Source organism: Motacilla alba, chromosome 20 (assembly GCF_015832195.1).
Source record: "Motacilla alba alba isolate MOTALB_02 chromosome 20, Motacilla_alba_V1.0_pri, whole genome shotgun sequence".
NCBI lineage: Eukaryota > Metazoa > Chordata > Aves > Passeriformes > Motacillidae > Motacilla > Motacilla alba.
Genome location: NC_052035.1, coordinates 11,867,616 through 11,892,245, shown reverse-complemented (window position 1 = coordinate 11,892,245; position 24,630 = coordinate 11,867,616). Strand labels below are relative to the sequence as shown.

The 24,630-nt window shown below is 41.8% G+C and overlaps 1 protein-coding gene across 4 annotated transcripts; it reads left to right on the top strand.

Moving 5' to 3' along the window:
* The first annotated feature begins 7,203 nt into the window (after positions 1–7,203).
* EDN3 (endothelin 3) lies at positions 7,204–23,510 on the top strand. 4 transcript variants are annotated; one of them, XM_038159338.1, is made up of 6 exons: positions 7,204–7,328; positions 7,630–7,885; positions 8,279–8,495; positions 19,649–19,813; positions 20,311–20,415; positions 21,170–23,510. In XM_038159338.1, the coding sequence occupies exons 2-5, from the start codon at positions 7,834–7,836 to the stop codon at positions 20,381–20,383; spliced, it is 507 nt and encodes a 168-aa protein (XP_038015266.1). In that variant the 5' UTR covers positions 7,204–7,328; positions 7,630–7,833; the 3' UTR covers positions 20,384–20,415; positions 21,170–23,510. The 4 variants fall into 4 exon arrangements, with proteins under 4 accessions (XP_038015266.1, XP_038015265.1, XP_038015262.1 ...); XM_038159337.1 differs by lacking the exon at positions 7,204–7,328 and adding an exon at positions 7,373–7,499; XM_038159334.1 differs by lacking the exon at positions 7,204–7,328 and adding an exon at positions 7,467–7,535.
* The last annotated feature ends 1,120 nt before the right edge of the window (positions 23,511–24,630 follow it).

Below are 24,630 nucleotides of genomic sequence, written 5' to 3'. Positions count from 1 at the left end.
TTACCTTGGTCAGAGATTACCATCTCATTTTCTTCCTTTACCAGGTTTCATTATTCCTTTTCTCTAAATCCCCTACTGATGTCATATTGTATCTTTTTACTTTCTGTTTATTCCTCCTCCTGTTTGCTTCTGTTGTCTTTATAATAGAAAATATACTTCTGTGAAAAGTGAGTTAATTGACTTTCTCTTTTTCCCATCCTTTGTCTATTGCTTTTCCTCATTATCTTTCCCATTTCCCCACAAAACCCTGCTACCTCCCCTGTCCTATTTTGGCTGATGCCCTGGTGTTCCCCCCTAGGAGCTCAGGGAGAACTCTCTTTTGGCACCCACTCTTTCCTTATAATCTGATTTATTGAAACTTGCTTTGTCAACCCTGATAAGGGAGGTTGAAATGCAGTTGTGGAAATGTGAGAAAGCTCCATCAGCTGCATTCAGAACTTCCATGCAGGTTGTATGGTACAGTTCCTCTCCCTCTACCTCTCTTCTTACCCTGCTGTTTCAGCCACACAGAAGGTAACTCATGTACAAAATGTAAGAAATCTTGCCATGCCTGAAGTTGTGCACTGCTGTTATTCCCAGGCTTGTGTTCTTAAGCTGAATGTGAGGTCAAGACCCTCCACGAAAAGTACAACCATGTCAATGAGAACAGATAAATAGATTCAGAATTCCCATGTTACGTTAGGTTTATGCTCATCTTGTAACTCCCTGTGTTTACTTTGCAGCCCTCTGCCTCTTCTGGAAAGAGCTGTTCCTTTTGAACCATCAAGGAAGATGCTGTCAACTCTTGTTCTTCCAACAAACCAGACTAAACAAGGCATTGCCACAGACATGAATTTCATAACTGGGGCTGCCTTGGATATCTGTGCCATCTGGTATTTACCAACAGCACCTCGAGCTGAGAACAGCTTGGTAACCTAGACCTGCCTGCAATTACCCCTTTGCCATAAGACCTGCTGGGTCTGTAAGCACACCTCAGTGGAATTTTAGAATGCACAAAGCCAGCTGTGCACCCCGGGCACTGCAGGAAGGGCTGGAACACTGCACAGGCAGCTTGGCAGTGCCATGAGCTTCCTTAACCTCCCTTGCTCAAACCCACCCCAGCCCCAGGCCACACAACCCGCACGCAAGGTCTGCAGATGTTACCCCAGGCTTCACTCCACCCCTGAGCCCCCAGCCAGCCTCTCCAGGACGGCAGTGATGTGACCTGCTCAGCCTCTGCACCGGACTGGAACAACCCCAGAGCACTCACAACACTGATGCCCAACTTGGCCTTGTCTTTGTGTTCAGGCATTTGTGCGGTTTCATCCCAACAAATCTGAGAATTATAATATCATGCTATTGCAAAATGTAATTTATTCACAAAGATAGGTTCAGGAACTAAAGGTTCAGGTTCAATCAAAGCTTATCAACAAAGCAAGCTGCTCTCAGAGGGCTAGGTGTGAGCAGCACTTGCAGTTTGTCATGTCACACTGTTTAAATAATACAAGTTCATTTTTCATTTTATTTTCCCTTTACTAGTTCATACAGGCAGACACTTGTTTATTTCTCTCTGAAAGTCTTTTCTTAGTGAGAGATAAGTTACTTGGGGAGAGGAAAGGTTATATATTCAAACATGGTGTCAAGGTTGTTGCTAAACTGATGGGTCTCAGCTGTGGATCCTTCCAAAAAAGAAATGGTCAGACCTGTATTTGTCTTTAAAATTGGATTAACCAAGAAGTTACAATAAGGAGTCGTTAACTTTATTAGTAGCTGGTAACTGCTGCAGAACTTTTCTTTATTATACAAGGCAGCACCAGAAACATTAATCTCTTACAAATGTGGTTAAGAACAAATTTGAAAGGGAGATTTGATACAGAATAAAGGTGGCTATGACCAGCCTGTTTGGTTTTTATATAGGTGAATAAACTATTGTCACACAATATTCTGACTGCTGTACATTAACAGTCTGGTCCACCTGGACACATCATATACAATAAATCAGGCTTTTGCCATCAATGTGCACATTTTTTTGTACCTCATATTACATTAAACTTTGCTTTACAATAAATCAGGTTTTTGCCATCAATGTGCACATTTTTTTGCACCACATATTACATTAAGCTTTGCTCCAGACTGCCCTTCTTATGTAACAAGACTGGATGCTAGAAAACACCTGTCTCACCTATGAATTTGTAAATAGATACTCCTGTCTATCGGGGCTCCAACACAGGGTATTTTTAATGCTTACAGTCACCTGCAGGTCACATCACAGAGCCACAGCAAGAGAAAAGCCCCAAAAGTGCTTAACCAGGCAAAAGGGAATCAGCAGAACCCAGAGAGGCCAAGCTTTTCTGTAAAATTCATGTTCTTAATTAAAAGTCAGCAGATGTTGTAAAGTTCTTCACAGCCAGAAGGGCTATGAACCACATGATTTGCAGAACAAGCTTTAGGCTTTTATTCCACCCAAGCTGCTGCATCTCTGCTCAAAGAGAGCTGTAAAAAGTTCCCCAGTACCCACCCCCTGCTGTTCCAGGAGCTCCCAGGGCACAGCAGTGGCACTGGCCAACACTCACCTCTCCAGCAGCCCAGGGTACCCCTCCCTGCAGGCTCTGCTCCAGGCAGGACAGTGGATTCAGGGCTTATGGTCCTTTGGCTTTCCAACAAATGCAAAAAAAGCCTCTTCAAAGGCATCCAGGCAGGCTGCAGCTCCAGGAATGGGAGCTCCCAAGGAGGAGCTGTCAGAGAAGCACATGGATTTCACTTTTTCTATAATAACCTGAGGGTCAGCCATAGCTCTGAGGATATCCCCAGTCTCAAGCCCCCTTCCTCCAGCTTACCTTTACACCTCCCTCTCCTCCCAGGACTCCAGACTCCCCCAGCCACTCACACTACAAATGATTGACCACAAGTTTCCTATCAGTCTGCTGAGGAAGGAAAACCAGGCCAGACCCAAACCCTTACACATGCACACCACTCCCTCCCTCTCCACAGCGCCCTCCAGACTGGCTTCTGCCCAAAATGATTTGTTTTGGTGCTTGGGTTTTCTTCCCTGCCACTGCCCCTCCAGAAATAAGCTGTCCCTCCTGAGTCCTTGCTAGTTTTTAAATGTGTGAAGTTCTTTTGGCAAGACAACCAGTTCAGTTTTTCACCTCCAGCTTGTAGCTTGCTGGCAGCTCCGTGTCCATTCTTTACAAACACTGGAAGTGTTCAGATTGATCACATTTTGATATGGAATTCTCTTTGTTCAGTAACATGCCCAAACATGAATAAATGTGAAGGAAAAAAAAGAAAAAAAAGCTGTTTCACATAACAATTATAGAAAATTCTCTTCCTGTGAAATCCTGTTATTTTCACAAAGACAGAGATTGTTTGGATCAAGGAAGGGAGGTCAGGTTCAGATCCTGGGGAGAGTGGTGTGTAGTGATAATAACACTTAGGATTTCTGCAGCATTTCTTATCCAGAGATCTGAGCCCTGTCTCCAGTACATTACAACAGCAGGATATGTTATCTTATGCAAACTCCTTCCTAAATTTCACAATAGCTGTAACAAGCAGGAATCATTAAATTAGTGTGGCTGAAAAACAGCCACAGAGCTCCTTCTTTACTTTGCTTTTATCTAAATAAAGTGAAGCAGTCAGAGCTGAGGCATTAGTCCTCTTCACTGTTTACCAAGTATCTCCATTACTCTTAATGGGATATAAATATTAAAAGTAATTAAAAAAGGGGGAAAACAGCAAGGAGTATCCAAACTCTCCTCCTTTAAGCAAGTTACCCACTTGTAACCCCTACAAATGCTCAGTTGCCCTTTTACTACATCTGGTTCAAAGGCCACTAAAAATGGGATTCTTTGCACTGACATCAAAGGGCTCTGAATGGGACTGTCTGAAACACGAGGGGAGACAAGATTAACTTCAGCTTTCTGCCTATAGAACTCCAGCAAAAAGTAACAAATAATAATCACAAGATAAGGTTTTCTTGAGAACCTACTGATTTCAGCACATTTTTCCAACATCAGCTACCACTATGAAGTTGCTTGCTTTGTGAGAGTGGTTCAGAGTGTGCTACTAAACAGAGTTTTCAGCTTAATATGACCTTTATTTTCTCTAACACTAAAGAACACGGTGACTAAGAAGGAAGCAAGGGGGTGGGAAAAGAGGTATGAATAGTTTATAAAGCACTAGATTGGTTGTCTTTATTTAGTACCATATCTGTATTGATCAGGCTTTCCTCCTGGCCTGCTGTGAAGCTGTAAGAGCAGGCATCAGTGCCAAAAAGTCCTGCACTGCTGCTGAAACCCTACCCTACCTTTTAACTACAGGCTTTATTACTCGTGTGAATACATCCTAGGAACTCAGCTTTTAAAGTGGTTTCTTTCAGTAACCAACTTTACTTAAACACATCTGGAACTTCTTTGTAACTCACAACTGCTTTGTGTAGTCACCTGTATGACGAAGGTTAAATGCTGTGGAATTACTGCTGGGGGCTCTGATTGCCCCACAGTCACAGGAGTGGATGTATAAAGCAGGGATACAAGGGGCAGAGGAGTCCTAAACAAACCCAAGATTATGTTCCTAATTGAAATGGCAGCCCAGGGTTTTGGCATATAAAATCTGGAATCTGAGCTTACTTGCCTTAACATCATCTGTTTCAGCTGCTCCACATTCCAGGACTCCTTCAGCCTTGACCTCATCCCTGAGATTATTCTCCCTTCAGTCAATTAGAAGTTCTCAAATATACAATATTTATGCCCAGCAATGAAGCAGATCTGCTGATTGTCTTTCTTCAGCTGCCTGGGTGGCCCTAAGAACGAGGAAGTGTCCCAGGACTGGGGAATTCCCATTGTCTGAGCCGGGCTCAGCACTGCCAGGGCTGCGCAAGGGCAGGAGGGGATGTGGTGGGATTGGGAAGATTGAAGGTATGAAGAGCAGGGTTAACTCTTCACATTTTGTCCATGGCTCTCAAGACTTGTGCAAAGTACCCATCTACCCTAAAGATCTTGATACTGGAAAAGAAAAAGGAATCTATGGAGCTGAAACAATTTTAAAGGAAAAGCTGAAAAATAATATGAATTAGGTCTGTTGGCTTCCAATCTCTGCCTGCTACCTCCAAGGCTACTACTGTTTTTTGTGTTGTTTTTGTTTTTGTTTTTGGTTTTGGTTTTTATTTGTTTGTTTACTAAATGAAAACATAATCATTAAATAGATTTACAAAAATATTTTGCATCATATGTGAATATCACTGACAATGGTATCCAGATATCTTTTATTTCTTTTCCCAAATCAAAACAGACCCTGGATTTTAAAATTTTATTTGTTGTTATTTCCTTAATCATGTTTCTTGTTTTGAGAGTGCTGTATTTATGAAACAAAAAGTTCTCAAGTCATTAGGTAATATATGACCCAAACAACGATAATCAATGTGAATGAGAATCAGGCCTACAGTACCAGAAGTATTAATTCCTTTGATGAGAGTATCTTTCTTCCTGTAGAGTCTATGTCTTATCTTCTTCTGAAGCTTACATTAGGTCATTTGGCCAAACCCTTGCCCTTAATTTTTGAACCCTGGTAGCTGTTTTAAGAATATATTTTATTACTCCTTTTGTTTGCACAGCACTGGGTGCTGATATAGTCTCCCCTGGCTCTTCAGAGATTAAAGCACACGGAAGAAAAAGTAGAGCAATGTAGAAGATGCCTTCAAAATTTCATGTAGAAAACAGAACAATACTTTTTAGCAACATGTTAAATCAGTTCACACACAACACAATTTTTTTTGATCATGACATATCTATATGTGTGATGCAGTTATATAGTTCTCATTTCTATGATTAATTTGCATTATTATAATAAAAATTAGTAACAGTTGCAATAAGGAAAATGAAATCAACGAATCAGAATTTAGACTGATGTAATTGTTACTTATAATACCTGCAACACGTAACCACTACTTCCTACTCCCTCAGTGTTCTGTTAAACAGTAACTGCACAATAAATCTTCTTTTTCTTTTCCTGATAAGTTAAAACACAATCATAAGCATTTGCCAAAATCAATCCTGTATCCAACAGCACGAGAGTACAATATCTAGAACTTCCTGATCTGAGGCAATTTTTTTTTCTAGATATATAACAAATGGAAATAACTTCAAACCAATTCCTTTTTTCAGAGATGTTTTGTCACAATATTTTTCAAAACAGAGCACCCATAGAACTGTGAGGCTGAACTGTAACTCTGCTGATGCTTGGGGAGCTTGACTTGAACACGCACAGACCCCCCCCAGCCCAGCAAAACAGAGAGTACAAACATTCAGGTCACTGCAGTTCCTCATCCCTAAAGGTGAGCAAGCACTTCTTTCCCAGCTGAAACATGAGCTTCAACATACTGTTAAATTCAGTAATTTGCAGGGGTTCTACTCCCTCCTGTATTAATTATGAGAACATCTTGTCATTTGCACAAATAGTGTGAAATAAAAGCAATTTAAATTTCCACAGAGAGCTGTGGGCTTGCTTGAGGCTATTGCCCTGCCTGGTGACCACCGTGCCTTTGTGAGCAGTTGGGAATATGGTCCACTCCAAAACTCTCAATCTTCAGGCACTGACAAAAGGCAAGGCTTGACAAGCTGACAAAACATGACATCTTAATGAGGTTTCTTTGCGAGTGTTACTGGACAGTCCACACCAGAAGCTGGAATCGGGGGCAGGGCTGGAGAAGAATGTGAGGCTGTAGAGATCAGTGTTCCCACTTGGACAACTCCTGGGTGATCCTCCCACCAGTCTCTTACAGATTTTAGTGGACATGTTAAATTGGCACGATACATAAAAGAAATTTTGGCTACAGCTCTGTTAGTACTGAAACATTCTTATATGAAAACATTTTTATTTAAAATATCCACAATCAAGTTTGCAACCTGTCTCTATGTGCTCTCTAGAACATGTGTTTCCCAAAACAGAATATACTATACATACTACTATAAGAAAAGATATAGCCAATTACCTTAAACCCTTACCTATTATCACTTAATAGCTGATACTATGATAGAAAATGGGGCCACAAGCTGGAGTGTTCTAGGCCCAGCTATCAGGTATTTCACTCAATATGAAATTTGTCTGAAGTGTTGCACTCTAGGTGGCTTTGCCTGCAAAGAGGTGCTCAAAGGTAAGGAGGGAAAAGAAAGTATGAATAAATTGGTGACTTAATTTCACCCAGTGAAATCGGTGGCAGTCTTGGGGGGAAAGAAAAAAAAAAAAAGCCCCAAGCAACTCTCAAATCTGTAACCTGGCTTTTGACTCGAAAAGCTGCGTTTTTATTACACAAGCGATTCCCCCTGGAATCAGACACGGAGCAACAGGATCAGGTAATTGAAAAGCGATGAACCCAGAGCAGCACAGCAGGCTGTGCCTCCCCCGGCGCTCCCGGAGGATGTGCTGCCCTATCGCGGCCGTTACCTGCCGGGGGGAGCGGGGGCGGTGCGGGGCCGTGCCCGCCCCCGGCCCGCGCCCCGGGGGAGGCCGGCAGCTGTCGGCGGGTGGGAGGCGTCTGCAGCTGGAAAACAGCAGCTCCGGTTGCTGATCGGATTTGGGGGTGGGGTGGGAGGTGTGTGTGGGAAAAGCCAAGCGATGGATCTTCCCTTCTTTTGACAACGCTCTCCCCTTCAGGAGTAAGTCTGCACTGGAGGAAATTAACTGCGAGGGAGAAGCGCTAATCACACCTCCGTGTGGGAGCCAGCTCCCGGGAGCAGCGTGTGCCGCCAGCCCCAGGATATTCCCTGCCTCCACCGTGAAGTGATCCCTCCTGGAACGGTTCAGTCGCGCCTGCAGTTCACCTTTGCCTGCAGTTAACCAGCGTGCAATTTGGGTTTAATGGAGCTGGGTTTATTGTTCCTCTTTGGACTTACGATTACGTCGACTGCAGGTAACGTGAATTTCTTTCTTTCTTTGCCCACTTCCACGCATGCACACAAAGAAAGGCTGGGTGTTTTTTTGTATTGCCTTCCCCCCCCCCCCCCCCCCCCCCCCCCGTTCCAAAAGGCTGCAAGCAGCAGCCCACTCCGGTGCGCTGTAAAGAACGGGACTGCCAAGCCATCCTTTGGCCGAACGTAGGTTTATCCCGAGCCCAGCGGGCTGGCGCTGCAGCCCGGGGCGCACGCAAACATAACGGTGCTCCCGGCGCCCCGGGACTCCGCAGGGAGCGGGGATGGCTCCGGGCCGGCCCGGGGGGGCTGCGGGCGGGGGTGCGCGGGGTCGGGGCGCCGGGAGCCGCCGGGATTTGCCGGGATTTGCCGGGAGCTGAGCGCGGCTGTTGCAGGGTCCGCGCTGCCCCGGCCCCGCTCCGCGCTGCCGGCGGCCGGCCCGGGACACCGCGAGCGCGACGAGAGCGGAGCGGCGGCGGCCGCGGGCGGCAGAGCCAGGGCGGACGGCGGAGCGCTGCGGCACCGGGCCCGGCGCTGCACTTGCTACACCTACAAGGACAAGGAGTGCGTGTACTACTGCCACCTCGACATCATCTGGATCAACACCCCGGAGTGAGTGCGGGAAATGGCGGGCGGGGAGCGGGCGGGGGAGCCCCGGGGACCCCGCGGGGGGAGCCGGAGGCGGGGCCGCCCCGCCGGGGTCAGGGCGGGACGGGGGGAGCCCAGCGCAGCCCCCCGAGCCCCCGCAGCGCCGCTGGCCCGGCACCTGCCCGGCCCCGGCCCCCGCACAGCGGGACAGGCAGCGCGGCGTGCCGGGCACGGGTGACAGGAGCGAGAAGCGCCGATTCCCACGAGAAATGTGTTTCTAACAGCTCACCCGCTGGGAGAGCAGCAACGCTGGGCGTGCGTGCAGCTGTACGAGCTGCGATACAAATGAGTGTGGAAAAATACCGAGACGTTAAGATAATGTTTGAAAAACTCAATATGCCAGATTTTAAGATGTTACAAAAGAAAGCCTTTTACAACTGTGCTCTGCGGAAACACAAGCTTTTGTTTCAACTCGTAATAAAAACAAATTTTGAAGCCGTTTCCCCTGGATTGGAAGTTCTGAGCTCCACGCAGGGCGGTGGGGGTGGAGCACACGTGCAGAAAAGCTGCTCTGCTGTCTGCACTGACAGTGCTTAATGGGACGAAAGCATCCAGGAAGAGTGACACTTTGCCTACATCCCAAAGGTTAGAGGCCTCCTTTTCCTACACCACTGTATATATCCTGTCTTGCCGAGTAACCAAAACACACTTCAGGTTTGTAAAGATTCTCCCAGGCTAATAGGTTCCTGTAGCAACCACAGCGATCAGTTCAGTACAAAAATAATCCGGACATCAGATGAACCTGAGAACAAATAACTTCAAGAATTCAAGATTTTCAGACTCTGAGATGTGAACTTGAAGTATTCCAGTGACTAAAGTCTGGGAACAGTTGTAATGATTCAGATCTGCCTTTGAATCGATTGCAAAGCTTATAATGAGATTAAAATAACAAAAGGAGTAGAAAAATAGAAAGTAGCCATAAACTAGGTTAAGTCAAATGGGGTTTAGGGCACTTAATTTGTAAATTCACGTGTGTGTCCTGGCTAGAGGCCATGTCTGATGACGTCTTTTGAACTTCTACCAACCTGTGAGTATCATGTATTCACACAAGTCATTCAATTCTTCGAGTTCCATACCTGCACTAATCCACCCCAGGATTACTTAGGGTTATTTTAGCCAAATATTTATGACTCAGTAAATTTAAGTCAGACCTCACCACTGAAAATGGGGGAATGACATTCCTTTTCCCCTACGCACTGAATAAATAGACTTCTGCTAATTTTAAACATGCACTCCTCTTTTTTTTTTATTAATTTTTTTTTTTTTTTAGGATATCCTTTTTTTATCCTTTTTAAAGTCTACAGGACTTTCCACTGCACAAAATTATTTAGTGTGCATTAATTCAGTGATGTGGAGAGTTTTCCTACATAAATGTTTTGTGCCAGTATCACTAAAGAAAGAATAAACAATTAGAAAACAAGGCATATAACATTTTCATGATACTTGTAGAATTGACAATGAAGTCAATATTAAACAGCTGGGGTTCTGAGTCATTGCTTTCTTAACTGAAGTCTGTTGTACATAAAATAGCAGCAAATCTCTCAGATCTGTGAGGTCTACCCCCACTGGATACAGGTTAACCTGAAATGATTTAACGTGAGGACTAGGAAATTCTCTTTTTATAATTTTTTTGCCAAGTGATGGGATGTTTCTATGCAAACCATGGAATGAATACATTCAATTTCAATATTCATTATTCACACAGAATAATACATTTTTAGCTCCAAAGACATGAACTTGTAGAACCTAACAACACTCTTGGAACTGAGTGATTTGGGGTGCTGGGAGCCCTCTGAGGCTATCAAGAGGGGGTGGATGGTGGTGAAATTAGCCTGGAATTAGTCCAGCAGGGACTGAATTTCCTGGGCTCTGTCTGAACTGGGCACCTTTGCTGTCCTCCTCCGTGGACAGGTGACAGAGGTACAAAACTCTGGCTGAAACAGCACAGTTGTGATTTTCAAAACTCCCAGGATTCTTCCTAGGAATGCTCCCAGGGCAGAGGTAAACATTAAATTAAGTGCATTGGATATTTTGAACTCTTTCAGTGCAACAGGAGCAGGATTTAAGATTCCATGTGCCATGAACAGGCACTGATTCTGCTCTGGTGATTGATTTGGAATAACATCTCAGGGAGTCAAGAGGTTCTTTGGGATGTGAATGGGGGGAATCAGGCCTGCTTGGGCAATTTAATATCCTGAGCAAGTTACACTGCTTCTTTGAAATGGAAGTAACCACGGGATGTGTGCAGACTGGCTGTTTGTAAAAGGGGCTTTTACATTGCTCTTGTACACATGTTGTGGAAAGTTTTTATATTTACTAAAAATTTGGCTCTAATGCAACTTGAAGGAGCATACACGCAGTGAGAGGCCAGAAAGTTGGTGTTTAAGTTTGGAGAAGTTTTCCTGACATCTGTTGATTCTGGTATTTTTCTTGTTTATTTATTTTTTTCCCCACTGCATCAAACTGTACAATTGCTTCTTATTTTTTTATTTATTTTGCCCCTGACTTATTTATTTCACTTTATCACTTCTTGTTCCCCACAAAATTTCCTCAGTACTTTCTGTTTTCAGGCTACTCTTGCCTCTATACTTTAAAGACAAACTTTAATTCCTCCTCTGGTTTCTTCTGCTTTTCCCAACAGGAGCTGTTGAGCATTGTTGTTGTAGATATTCAAAACAAATCTTGGTCATGGCCTCTCCTCCTTTTCTGGAAAAGCAGTTAAAGTTTTTATTGAAGCTGTTGGAGGCAGAGTGACAATAGAAGGTCTATTTCTATCCCTGCTGAGAAACCACGTAGATCAGCAGGGTGACAGTTGTAGAAAAGCACAAAATTGCAGAATGTGGAGCCTCTGACTCCCTGCAGCTTTCACCAATTAAATGAGAAATTATCTCTGCACACATGTTTTGAGTATTGCTCTATACTTGACTGTGAACCACTGCTGTTAGTCCAGACCACGAGGAGCAGAGCACCAGTGTTGTTTTGATATAGTGAGTATTTCATTCTGGGAACAGTGGGAAAGTGGAAAAGAAGATGATCTAAAGAAAGGCAGGTAAGTCAGAAGAGAATAATGCAATTATGTGGTGTAGACAAACAAAGGTTGCATAACAAAGGTAATTAAAAGCTGGGAAACTGTTCTCACTGATAAGATTGATTAGCTAGGAATTAGTTTGCAATGTATTTTTTTTTGTCAAGTGATTAATTATGCTTATCTATAGCTACAGACCCATTTTAAAGAATGAATTATCTTTTAAACAGTACCCACTGATGTAATACAGGCACAGCTTGATGCTTAATTTTGTAAGTTAAAGAAGAAAATATGGGCAAGACTACTTTTAGATCTGCACTTCTTCAGAGGGGTCCTATATTTCAGTATGAACTGAGGTTGTACATCAAACGGCAATAATAATAGTTAATAATTGTTCATTCAGTTAATAACATTAATGTTGCTGCATGAAGCTCTATTGCTGCTCAGAATGATGAGTGATAGATTAAAAAGGTGACAACTCCTAAGAAAGTGCTACTACCATGAGGGCACAGACACTCAAGTGGTCTTCAATTCTAAAATAAAAATGTAATGAGCATTTATGGCAATAATCCAGACATTTCCAAAGGAGAATTCCTCACTCAAACTAAGCACCAAAAATAAGAACATTTCTTTTGAAGGGTCTAAAACAAAGCAAAAGTGTTTTTTTCTTTCCTAAATGACATGTCATTTTGGTATTTGTTATTCTGTTCAAAAGAGGAGTGAATGGAATTCTGTGACCACACTGTAAAGACCAGTTACATGATGATCTAAGAGTTCTGTCTGCCAGTTACATGAATTTCTGAATCAGGAAAATTGGATGGAAAAAGTGAAAGGCAGATTTTGATCTAACATTGTGTTGCTGCTCTGATCCTCTGTACTTAAGCCATGTTCTCTTTCCTCTGGGGGAGGGCGAGGACAGGGACAGGACTTGTGTCTGTCTCTTTGCTGTGTGGGACACGCTGGGAGAGGATCTGGTGAGTGTCCCTTGCTGTAGGAGCACGTGGGGACACTGGAAGGATCTGATATTTTGTCACTTAATAAAACAATTTGTTTCTGTGACTCAAGCAAGCCAGATAATCCTTAGCAACAAGTTAGCTCCAGATAGTGCCCAACAGAAATGTGTTTTCCTGACCTCAGGTGACCACTGGCTGAGGTGAGAAAGGCTTTTCAGACACTTGTGGTTGCGTCTGTAAGTGATGATGAATGGGTTTGTCAGGAGCTAAACAGCCGGAGCAGATCCCACCTGCACCCAGCTCTCCAACAAATAAGAGTTAAAGATCTTTGCTCATTACTGACTTAGGTTACCATCAGAAAGTCATCTCAGAATGGAAACAATCTGTAGCCTATCATCACTTCCCTCACCGTTTTGCTCACACACACACAGAGATGATGTCTCAGGAAGGTGTTCCAACAGACGAGATTTAATACAACCCAGTGCTTACTCTGCTCTAACTGCATGTGCTGCTGGCCAACTTTTCCTTCATAACATCTTTTTGTTACCTGCTTCTCTTTGGTGATTGAATTTTGTTGAACAGAAGCCCACATAACAAAATTAATCCTTATGGACATTAAGTGATATTCTAAATTATTATAATGACTCCAATTCTGGATAATTATATTCATCATTTAATAAATTTAGGTTGCGTATTGGTGTGAAGTATTTTAGTGGAAATAAAAATACACAGCTAAAGATCTCTTGTTCAGCAGAACAATTAAGCAGGTGCTTATAAACTCTAGATCAGATTGAAAATCCCTGCTAGTCAGAGGCGTGATGATAAAACAGTGGCTGCCAGCCAGGAAGCTCAAATAAGGAAGCTGATCTGTCAGCTGAACAGTGCACACAGTTAACCTTCAGAACCAAGTGCCAAACTGAAATGATGAATCTTTGTTGAGTTGATTTTATTTTTCTGAATGAAGCTCTCCCTGATTTTGCAATCTTTACTATCCATGGGAACATGTGGAATCTGTTTGTCTTGCAAAATCTTCATGTCAAATGAAGAATATTTCAAATAGATTTACTGAACATAGTAACAGGCTCCTGCTGTAATTGTTATATTTTACTGGGGACAAACTGATTTGCTTTTAGGCCTCTCTATTCAAAGACATTCTTACATATTTAAAATGGGTACTGACTTTCAGTGTCTCACTGTCTGAAGTGTGCATAGCTTGCATGCCCTCCTCAGTCTAGAAGTAGAATATTTCCTCTGAGCTTACTGACAGTACTCCCAGGACTGATGTTTTACAGCAACCTCAGGAAGACTTGAAATGATTTGGCTGTGCAGTTCCAATCCCACGTCCCTGCAGGAGCTGGCCCTGAGAAGATGAGGTCAGGGATGAGACATGCTGATAGCCAGGGCTTTGAAATTTCACCACTGCTGCTCCTGCTGGTCTAATTCTAAGAATAAACACTCTTGAGGGCTGTCAAACCACAGTCACTTTCACCAGTCTTACATTTTAACACCATGTGTTTATTTTCCCCCGGGTTTTTGTTTTATTTGTTTTTAAACCAGCGGTGGGTTTTGAACTCTACAGGCTGTGGAGAGAGGTAGGAACGTGCAGTAGTGTGTGTTCCTTGTGTGCACTGCTGGGGTGGCTTCTGAAGCAGCAAATAGTACTCGGAATTTTAGGTTGAAAAAATTTAAATTTGATTAATTTCATCCATATTTCCCAGCTGCTCTGCCTTTTGGGCTTTACCTCAGTGGTTTTGTGCCACTGGCAAGTGGTAAGAACCATGTACTGACAGTACTGACTGCCAGTCAGAGGGAGAAAAGGAATAATGTGAATTTGGGCCTGACAGACTGAAGATGCTGCTCCAAATTTTACTTATTTCTTTAAATTAATGATCATATATCTTGTAACGAGGCTGGGAGCAGATTGGGATTGACATGAGGCACTGAAGGAGATGCAGAGAGTTGTTTTCAGAGAGGTATTTCTGTGACACACTGGCTCAGTTTATTAGGGCAGGTGAGCTCCCCCAGCCTCTCTGGGGATTTGGGGTGTTAATGGACACCCCCAGGCTTGCTTCATATTGTTTACCCCAATAAATATACCCCAGCTTTTCACTCCACAATTCAGGTATTGTTCTGACCATATTTGAGGAACAGAACCTGTAACACCCCTTTGGCAGCTTCAGGAGGAGGATGGAGAGTGACAAACAGCCTCCAGATTCTCACAGAGCCTGACCTGGGTACCAAGAAGCCCCAGGGGGAGGAAAATCAAAGAACTCACGTGGTCAGTGAACCTGAGTGGTGAAACAGATGTGTGCAATCCTTGGCTTATTACCTAAGTTAGCTGTAATTAATAAGCTAAAACTAATTGGCATCCTCACAGATTAGCAAATATTAAATAACAGATAAGATAGCAAGGTCATGGAGGTGCATATTTTTGGACAATAAGAGCCTGTTCAGTATCTAGGAACACTGAGCACTACTAAATTGAGGATATGGGAAAGAAAAGTGTGGCTATAAAGGATAAAAGTAGTTTCATCTGAAAATAGCTTTAACTTCAAAAAGCTACTCAGAAAAAGTGCAGCTCCTGAGAATGTGCACAGGATGACCAAAACAACAAGTCAGGCATCCTTTGGAGATGTTTTACTCCTTAAATAATGGTAAGGATGGGTTAATATGGGAGGTGCCTCTATTGTGAGCTCCTAAAAACCCACGCCGTTACAGGAAGAGCTGAAGCCAACTTCCAGAGCAGCCAATGATCTCTTCATCTGTAAAGCTACTGCAGTGCCTTTATATTAAAATACACACAGAAATATCTGTTATTTGCCCCATGCATCATCCTTCATTCTGGGGACATTTTGTCTCACTTGGAGGATGGTAAATTTTGCTTCCCTAACCCTCAGTGGTCCTTACAGGGAACCCATGCATTTTGGCATTGTCTGAAAGCACTGGAGACTGTTGGGAGCCTTGCTGGCCTGGATTTGTGCCAGAAAATATATTGGCTGAATCCTGAAATCACAGCATCTAAGATGATTGCTGCAACCCCCTCATCCCTTCCTTTTGGCTGAAACTCCCCAGTGCCCTGGAGGTATCTGCTGTGTTTCAGTGGCTGGGAAAGTAGAAAATAATAGCAGCTCATAGATCAATTATAACATAGCCTGAGAAACTCAGCCACAAGTTATAAAATTAAAATAAACCAATTGGATTTGTCTGCCTGAATTCTGAGCCTTCAATGTGAGTGGGGGACAGCAGGATCAGGCAAATCTTACTTCCCCATTCAACCTAAAGGTATTAATCCTTCAACAGGCAGTTTTCTTCTGTGGAAGATTTTCACTGTTTCAGAATGGCTATTCAGTGGAAAAATCACTTGGTACCAATTACTTGGTACTTCCTCTCTTTTTTCAACAACAACAAAAAAAGCCTATTTCTGTTAATTTAATGGCAAAACCTTTCTCCAAGAGCTGGCTCGCTGTTTAGGGGAGAGCTTTTCTGATTGTGTTTTGTGGACATGGAGTACACAATCTAGGTTATTTCAGCCTCTGATTCCCAATCTGACAAGAACACACTGTGCTATGATTAGTTCTGTGCTGCTCTGTTATACATGAGATTATCTTCAGTTCATTATCTGTTGCACTGACTAATCACAATTACAACACATGGAATAATTGCAAGTACTGGAGAGTTGTGATAGTTCTGTTGGGGCTTTTTTGCATACAAAGTACAGAACAAATAGCTTATACTGAAGAAGCAATTATTTCCTTAAACTCAGACCTTCTCTTTGTTAGAAAATGCTTAAGAACTGAGCATGCAGACCTTTATGCACCCACTGGCTGGCTGGAGTAATCAGAGTGAACCTCCCAAAAGAGTGTAATGCCTCAGAAATCACAGATTTGGATGCTGCCCATCAGATACCAGTTCAAAGAAGTGCCTTGGAAAGGCTGATTCTGAAATGTCTAGGTTTGCTTATTCTCCACTTTGTAGAGAAGAAAGGCATAAAGGACTCACAGCATACCTCAGCTGTAAATATATCTTAAACTCATATTAGTTTACTTCAGGAGAATTTTATTCTCCTAAAGGAAGAAATGCTGCATACTGAGTTAAAGGTCAGGAATTCAAATTTTCTTGTGAAATGTGAAACCTTAAAAATGAATGAATTAAAATCTGTGGATGCTGCAGAGAAATTTCAAAAAAAAATTATGAGTAAATGGCTTAGCCAGTACTTTGTCCAGAGACTGGGTCATAAAAGACAGGGTAAGGAACTGGTAGTTCAGGATCCCCCCACTTCTGCCTCTGCCCCACTCCAGCTGATCCTTACCTTCACTGAGGGGACACAAAGTGCCCTGTGCACATACAATTCATCAAACTCTTTGTGATTATTGTTGGAAAGGCTTTGGGTTGCTTTTGAAGTGTATTTTGTTTGAGTTTGAATTTTTGGATTAGAAGCCAAAACCAGGCCTATTTGGATTATTGTAGTTCTATCTCTGATTGGCAAATCTGCACATTACCTTGCACAAAAATTTCACTTCATTCTGGTTAAAAGTCTTTGAAACTCGAAACACTTGAACATGTCATTGCATTGGCACATGTTGCTGGTCCACTGAGAATGAAGTAGCCTTGAATACATTTTCTAAGCTATGGAGCATAATGTACTTAATTAGAAAGATCAGAAGAAGTATCTAAAATATCACTTTCCTCCTTTGCTTAAGGCTGTGATTCATGGCTCTTATCACTTGTAATTATAATTATATCCTCCCCTCCTCCCTGTTTGCTGGAATTTACTGCCTCTTAGGAAAGGCAGCAGATTGGTAATGGGCCCTTTCCTCAATCACTGGAGTTCACTGGAGTGATGGATTGAGGTAAAATCGAAAGTTGATCACAATTCTTGTTGGTTCATTAATTTGCCAATTGCAGCAATTAAGAATAAAACTCATGCCCTTCTTTCTCTCTGGATATTCAGGCAGAACCTCTGACTCAGGGCAAACTGTGACTCAGTCCCACAGAGCTTTTGGTAAAACTTAACTTTAGAGTAAAAAAGCCCAGTATCATGTTTTGAAAGAGTGAACTTTTGAACAAGGAACCACTTTAAATAATGAGAATAACGTATTACAGTGTTTTATGTCTCATTAGCATAATGGAGGATGACATCTGCAAAAGCTGCAAGAAGCTTCTTTATGCCCTGGCAAACTATCTGTCATTAAACAGGGCTCTCACATTGTCTAAAACACACAAAATTCATCTTTCCAATTCAGTCTCTGTTGGAGCAGGAAGTTGAATAGCAGTATTTTACCAGTCTTCAAAGAGAGTTTGCCACTGTTAAAAATAAAGGAACTTCCCCCACTCCTGCCTCTAAATACCAGTTCTTACTTCATAAAAAAACATGAATGTGTAAAAAATTATGACCGTGGAGCAATTATTTGTGTCAGAAGTTCCCTACATGAGCCATTTCACATTCATTATTGTAAAGCAGATGTCAGTGTAGAATTATTAATACTCTTAAATTATAAAATGGGACTTGCTCCTAATCCTAAAGACAACAAAAAGCTTTTAAATGATGGTTTGAGAAGGGAGGCCAAAATCAAGTCCTAAAGTCTTTTAAGACAAATATGGGTGTTCTTGGTCTCTCCCATTGTCCCAGCATAGCAGTGAAGTGGTGAAAATAAGGAACATTTTCTGCATGGAGGCAGACCAGGACCTGCCAGAGAAAAACCATCCCCTGGGCTCTGAACACAGAATCTTGCTTGTGATTTTCTCTCTCTCAGGATGATTTTATGATCAACCTAACTCTGACAGGTTCAGGCTGTGAAACACAAGGTGCACTGTTACAAATGTACTAGGAGTGCATAGGCTTGAATAAGTGATTTGCATCAACTATACTGATGTTGCATCAAAAATTATTGCAGAGATTAGGAAAATAATGTTTCTGAACCTTTCAGCCCACCATGTGTGTGGGAAAATGGAAAATTTGCAGCTTTCCCATTAGCAGCCTAATGATGTTTTTCTGAAAGCAAATGAAAGAAGCAGAGCCATGTGAAGGTAGTGGTTCCAGACTCATTATTCAGGCTTTGTTCTGTAACCTTTCTGTAACCTTTCTAGATTGACTCTGACTTCCTCTTTTTCTCTGCCTTTTTCTTTACTTTTTTTTTTTCCCCCCACTCCCCTCCTCTTTCTTGCTTTTGAACATGAGATTCTCTTCAGATTTTTAGTGTTTGTGGATTTGTGGCTTGCTTAGCCCATCCCTCAAGTCCTCAGGAACTGTTGTGAGTCTCCAGAAGTTTCATGGGGAGTACAGCTGCTGTTGATTGAGATTCTTTAACAGCTTGGAGGAGAGTAATTTATGACATCAATCCAAACTATCCAACTCTTTTTGGGGATTTTAGCAGGCAGTGATGAACCACGTCCTTTTCTGATAAGAATATTGACTATAACCCATTAAAGAGCAAATCATGGTGGGAAATAAAGAGAGGTACCTCCTACTATTTCTTGGTGTGCTGCAGCACAGAATAGGATCTCTCACAGAAAGGTAGAGCCAGGCAAGGAGGATTATCTGGGAGTTTCTTGCATTTGTAACTCCAGGGGTCATGTTCCAAACGTGATGCAGTAAATGAATCATGCTGACAGTTTTCTCAAGTCTCAATTTCAATGATAAAATTAATGGCAAGTCAGGCTCAGAACCATGAACTACATGACAACTACACAATGTTACTGGTCTGGTGAAATCAGCAGAGCTCCTCTGTCACTCTGTCACTTCAGAGCAGCCAAGGCACTGAATGTAACAGATTTTGTGCATTGGCTGGGGAAACCAGCCACAGGAACATAACACAGGAATAAGGAGTAAAATAAACAATAACCTGGGGATGTATTTGCATCACCTCTTAGGTATTCCAATTTTTTTTTTTTAGTGGTGTTGCTGCCAATTAATCCTTCCAGTAGAGCTGACTGTCTAGTAATTTATAACTTGGTGAAAGCCTGAGTTGATGGAGCAGAAGTTATGATCTGGTACAGGGAGAACTTAGATGAGCACAGGATTTGATTTTTCTGCCACTATCTATTGCTTTCAATACAGATCTCTTCAACAGATCTCTTCAGTAAAATAGAAAAGAGGTGAAACATAATTTTAATTGGCTCCTGTGTGATTCTCACTACAGGAGGACTGTGCCATATGGACTGTCTAACTACAGAGGCAGCTTCAGAGGCAAGAGGTCCACAGGCCAGACTCAGAGTGCTCCCCAGTCCTCACTCAGATGTTCCTGTTGGGATGCTCATGACAAGCAGTGTTTGCAGTTTTGCAGAAGAATGCAGGACAGAAGGAGGTGAGTGTCTTTCCCTGTCACTGCAACCTGGCCGCATGATGAGGCCATTTCATGGAGATAAATTAATAAGATGCATTTATCAAGAGGAACTGATTAAAAGAAATTGATTTTAAATAAAAATCCCCTCTGCAGTTGTGGTGGGTTAACCCTGGCCAGCAGCCAAGCACTTCCACTGATGCTTGTTCACTTCCCCTTCAGTGGGATGGGGGAGTGAACAGGAAGAAAAAAACCAGGAAAACTCCTGTGTCACATCAGAGTTTAATAAGTGAAGGAAAGAGGCCAGAGCCAGCCAGTACTGCTTGGAATTCTCTTTTTCCTGTTTCTTTTTATGATGTGGTGCTTTTGAAACAGCAGACCTGTCCAGTTAGGGGTGTGCTGAACATTGCACTGTTCTAGAATGTTTTATGCAGTCTAACAAAGAGCATGAAATTGTCATTTCATCTATGGGGACATTGATGAGAACACAGTGACAAGTTTAGGCAATCTCTATTCTACAGAAATCATGGATCAATGAAAAAGACAGAGGAGAAAGACCAATGCAGGGAAGAGGAACACAATTTTGTTCAGTAGCACAGAGAGTCTGGAGGATTCTGAATAATCAGGTATGTGACAGATACTTAATGTTAAAAAGAAATATTCACTTTCCATAAATGTTCTTTGTACTTGCAGAACCCTTAATATTTTCAACTGAATATTATCACTCCTTCCAAAATTAAGGACAGATTTTGGCCCATGAGTTGTTTGGTTTTTTTCTTCTAATTTAATTTTTAAAATAAACTTTACTACATACAGAACTGCTACAACCTTTCTTGTGCTGATATAACTCCTTCAAAAGTTGGATTATTTGGCTATAAGCCAATGCATATTTTGGCTTTTTTTTTTTTTTTTTTTTTAGGACAAGGGCTGTTCCTGTCTATCATGTTTTTCCTCATTTAGCACTGCAGCAAATTAAGCTACACATTGCAGTGCAGTGCTCCAGTAAAAGCTGAAATGTTAAGGTAAAGAAACAGGAAAAACTGTGGAGGAAGTATCTGGGGGGAAAAGTAAATCTGCTTTTGAAGTCAGGTATGAGGAGGTTACTGTGACCCAGTAGCCAGTTTCAAATATTGCCACTTCTGAAAAAGTCACACCAATACCCCAAATTTTTTTGCTATGAAGGGAAGCACTTGGATTAGAAGTCCCCAACCTGAATTTATTGCTGTGATTATTTGAGCAGAGCTAATCAGAGAACTGTGTAGAGCTCACTCTGTAGACATAACCAAGGAGGGCAACCACAAATTATCTTAGGTAACAGGGACTTAGTGCTGAATATTCAACAGTTTGGCTGTATTTATTTGTTGGCTTTTTTCTTTAAAGCTTTAACATGTATTTGCTGGAGCTCAGAAACAAGAACTTAAACTACAACTCTCCTTTGAGACGGACAAACTTGATGCTTCAGTGTGATGCCAGCGGAGAATTCAGCAGTAGGCAACACTTCCATTTCAGCAGTGCCCCTCTGAGGGCATGGGAACCTGTATGAAGAAGCTTTTCTCCCCTCGAGAGAGCCTCAGAAAAGGATAATCTTTATCATGTAACCTGCCAGGGAATGTATCACTATTGAGGAAAACTTCAAAGGCAGACCCAAACTTCAGCAATGCAAAGCTTCAGGAAATGTTTTTTTCTGTGATTTAAACAAGTACAATAGAAACTGTTCTACTCACTGCTTGCCTGTGTCTGAAGAATTCATCCACAGCTCTGTGCAGGCAGCTGCAACTGGAGAACCTGGAGAGTTAGAGGGAGATTGCCTCTACATCAGTTCTCATTAAGAATAAACAGATACAAAATATTTCTCTTGTTAATGTATGCAAGCCTGAATCATCATATTGTAACTTGGTGGCAGATGTTTAAATGACAGTATCTATGCAGAATAAATATGAATGGCTAATATAAATATTATTATAAACTATAGCAAGTTAAGAGTATACACTGAGTATTCAATAGATTACCTAATTTAGGCACAAGTTATTCCTGCACTTGGAAGTTCCATTCAAACACACTTACAGTGATTATTTGGGGAGGCACTGATGAACAGAACTTCAGTGATTCATCCCAAAGAATTTTCCTACAGATGCAAGGCTAGGACTGTGGAACTTGATGCCATCAGAGTCATTTCTGTGCTGGCCATTTGCTGTCCCAGGCCTCTACAGGTCACACCCACAGCACATTCCCTGGGCTTTGCCAGTGCTACAAATCCCACCTTTATCTCTCCATTGAAACACCAGCACCAAATAACCCAGAAACTTGGCAATAAGGATTAAAACCAACCCTGGACATTTTCCAGTGTAAACAATTTCTTCAGAAATTATGGACTTCTTTTTGCTGCAAGGATGCAAGAGTAAGAAAAGGAAAAAGAGTAACTTTTGCAAATCCTGTTCTATATTATTTAAAAAGAGAGGAAATCCCTTGTGACATTAAAAAAATTTTTGGGGGTTTACTGACCTTCATGCAGACTTTCCCCAGGGCACATCGGTTAAACAATAACCCCCTGTTGTTAAATTATATTTTAGAAGAAGAAAGATGGAGACCAAAAGAAAAGTGAAAAGAAATCAACAGTAAAAATATCTATATAGGGCTTAAACCAGTGGTAATGGTTTTTGTTCAAAACAAGAAAGGGAGCTCTTTGCCAAAACATATGATATATTTTATATATATGTGGATATATTTCATAAATAAATTATTATCTTTCAGTTATTGCATTTGTATCAGTTTCTTACTTGCTGTGTAACTGATTTTGTACATTTATAGAAAATAGATTATTTATTGTATAAAACCACTACACACACTATTTTTCTGTATTCTTTTTTTAAAAGACATTGTATAGTTTTGGGGTTTTTAAAAAAGAATCAGGCTTTGTTATGAAGAATGTTTAATGTTCCTAATGCTCCTTTGTGACCAAAACCTGGAAATTTCTTCCCCTGATGGATCCCTCCCCACAGGTCACACAGCTTGTTGCCTTTAAGAGGTTGATAATTCTCCTGACAGTCTGGGAATTGAGTAGGAAACCAGGAGAGCAAATTCTGTGCTAGTAATTATGCATAAAAAGTGACATTTCAATTTTGTGTCCCTTTTGCTATAAATGTAACCCTTATCTGTCCCCTAACCCTGGGACAAATCAGGCAAAAGTTATTTGTCCTGAGAGTTCTTTTTGTGGACAATGTCCACGGAGTTCAGTCCCAAACACATCCCAGTGCTGAACAAGCCTCCAGAGCCTCCTCAGCTCAGCTTTTACATGACCTGCTCAGCCTGTGTTTGGAATTCTCCTGTCTTCCCCCATGTGAATTCAATTTAAATGTTGCATTTGAAGATAGATTCACACCTTCCCCAGTCCCAAATGCTTTAATTTAATTTTAAACAATTACAAGGAAAAAAAAAATTATAGCTGGATTCTTTCTTTGACACAGAGGCAGATTTAGCCCTTGAGTGTTGGGCTACAGATGCTACTGTTGTGTTTCTTCCTAGGGAAAGAGAAATCCCTTTTTTTTTTCTACATGAATTCTACATTGAAGGGGTTTGGTTTTGGGACTCTGGTGCCAATGTACCAGTTAATGTAAAAATCAGCGCATTGTGAATACAGAAAAAGAACAAAAATGAGAAATAATGTTGTATCAAGCTCAGAAGAGGGAAAAGTTAACTGTAGATATTTCCAAATAAACCTATAAACCACAGAATTTACCTGAAAGTTGTGTGTGCTGGATTCTAGCTTTGAACTTTCATTGTTCCATCTGGGAACAGTTAACTACCATGAGACGGTTTTTACCTAATTCCATGTTTATAGGAAATGTCACCAGTAACATTCCTCGTTGACTCATTTTACCTAATTTTTAATTTGTACCAGAAAGTGTTAAGCTAATTGGAAGTACAACTCTTTAAAAACTCATATACAACTAATATATGTTTTTAATTAAGAAACAACTCTTAAAATCTGACAAATCATAACAGGATTATTTGCAGAAGTTAGAATTAAAGGCTCTTTCATCTTTCAACATGTAATGTTAGCGTAGTTAGGTGTCCTCAGAATCACTCTTGTTCTGGGATATTATTTTGAGGACATTTGTACTTTTACTTTTGTAACAACAAATTAGTTCCAGTTCTTACTCTACTCAATGTAAAACCATATATGTACAAATCTGCTATAATTCTGTCAGAGTTCCATAGCATTCATTCTAATTCCCAGTACTAAAAGTTCAGTTTTGTGTTGTTAATAGCAATGAAAACAATAACTGATCGAAAGCAATGTAGAAAGGAGCTTTGGAAGAATTTAGGTTTTTATCCTCAAAGAGATGTGAGTGCAGCCCCCATGCAAAGGGCTGTGAGGGAGAGGAGAGCCCCGTTTTGTTCCCTGTGTTCCCAGAAGGAATTACCAGGAGCTCAGGGCTCACAGCAAAACCCTTCAGGTAAACTCATCAGCAGGAGAGGGGAAGTGCCATGGAATGAGGTCTCCACCACCACCTGCACCTCCCCTCCTTGGCTGTGCCTTGTGACAGCCACAGAGAGTCTGGCAGGGACAGTCTGGCAGTGACAGTCTGAGAGGTCACCAAAGCTGGAAGGGGCCGTGTCCTCCTCCATTGCTGGGTGGCTGTTCCCATCCCCAGAGCAGAGCTCATCCCGTTCCCTGTCCTTTACAATAATTGGCTCCTTGTTGCTGTGCCTGCTTTTGGGGACACCATTCTGTTGATTCTGATTCTCCCTACGTCCAAAATTCTTGTAATGCCTGGAAGCCAAGTTCATCTACAGATCCTTCTCCTTTATGTCATCCCTACACTGATCCCCCACTGGCA

Coding starts and splice junctions, on each gene's coding strand:
- EDN3 (XM_038159338.1), top strand. CDS start 7,834: ATGGAGCTGGGTTTATTGTTCCTCTTTGGACTTACGATTACGTCGACT. Junction 7,886..8,278: donor TACGATTACGTCGACTGCAG/GTAACGTGAATT, acceptor CGGCTGTTGCAG/GGTCCGCGCTGCCCCGGCCC. Junction 19,814..20,310: donor AGAATGCAGGACAGAAGGAG/GTGAGTGTCTTT, acceptor TCTATTCTACAG/AAATCATGGATCAATGAAAA.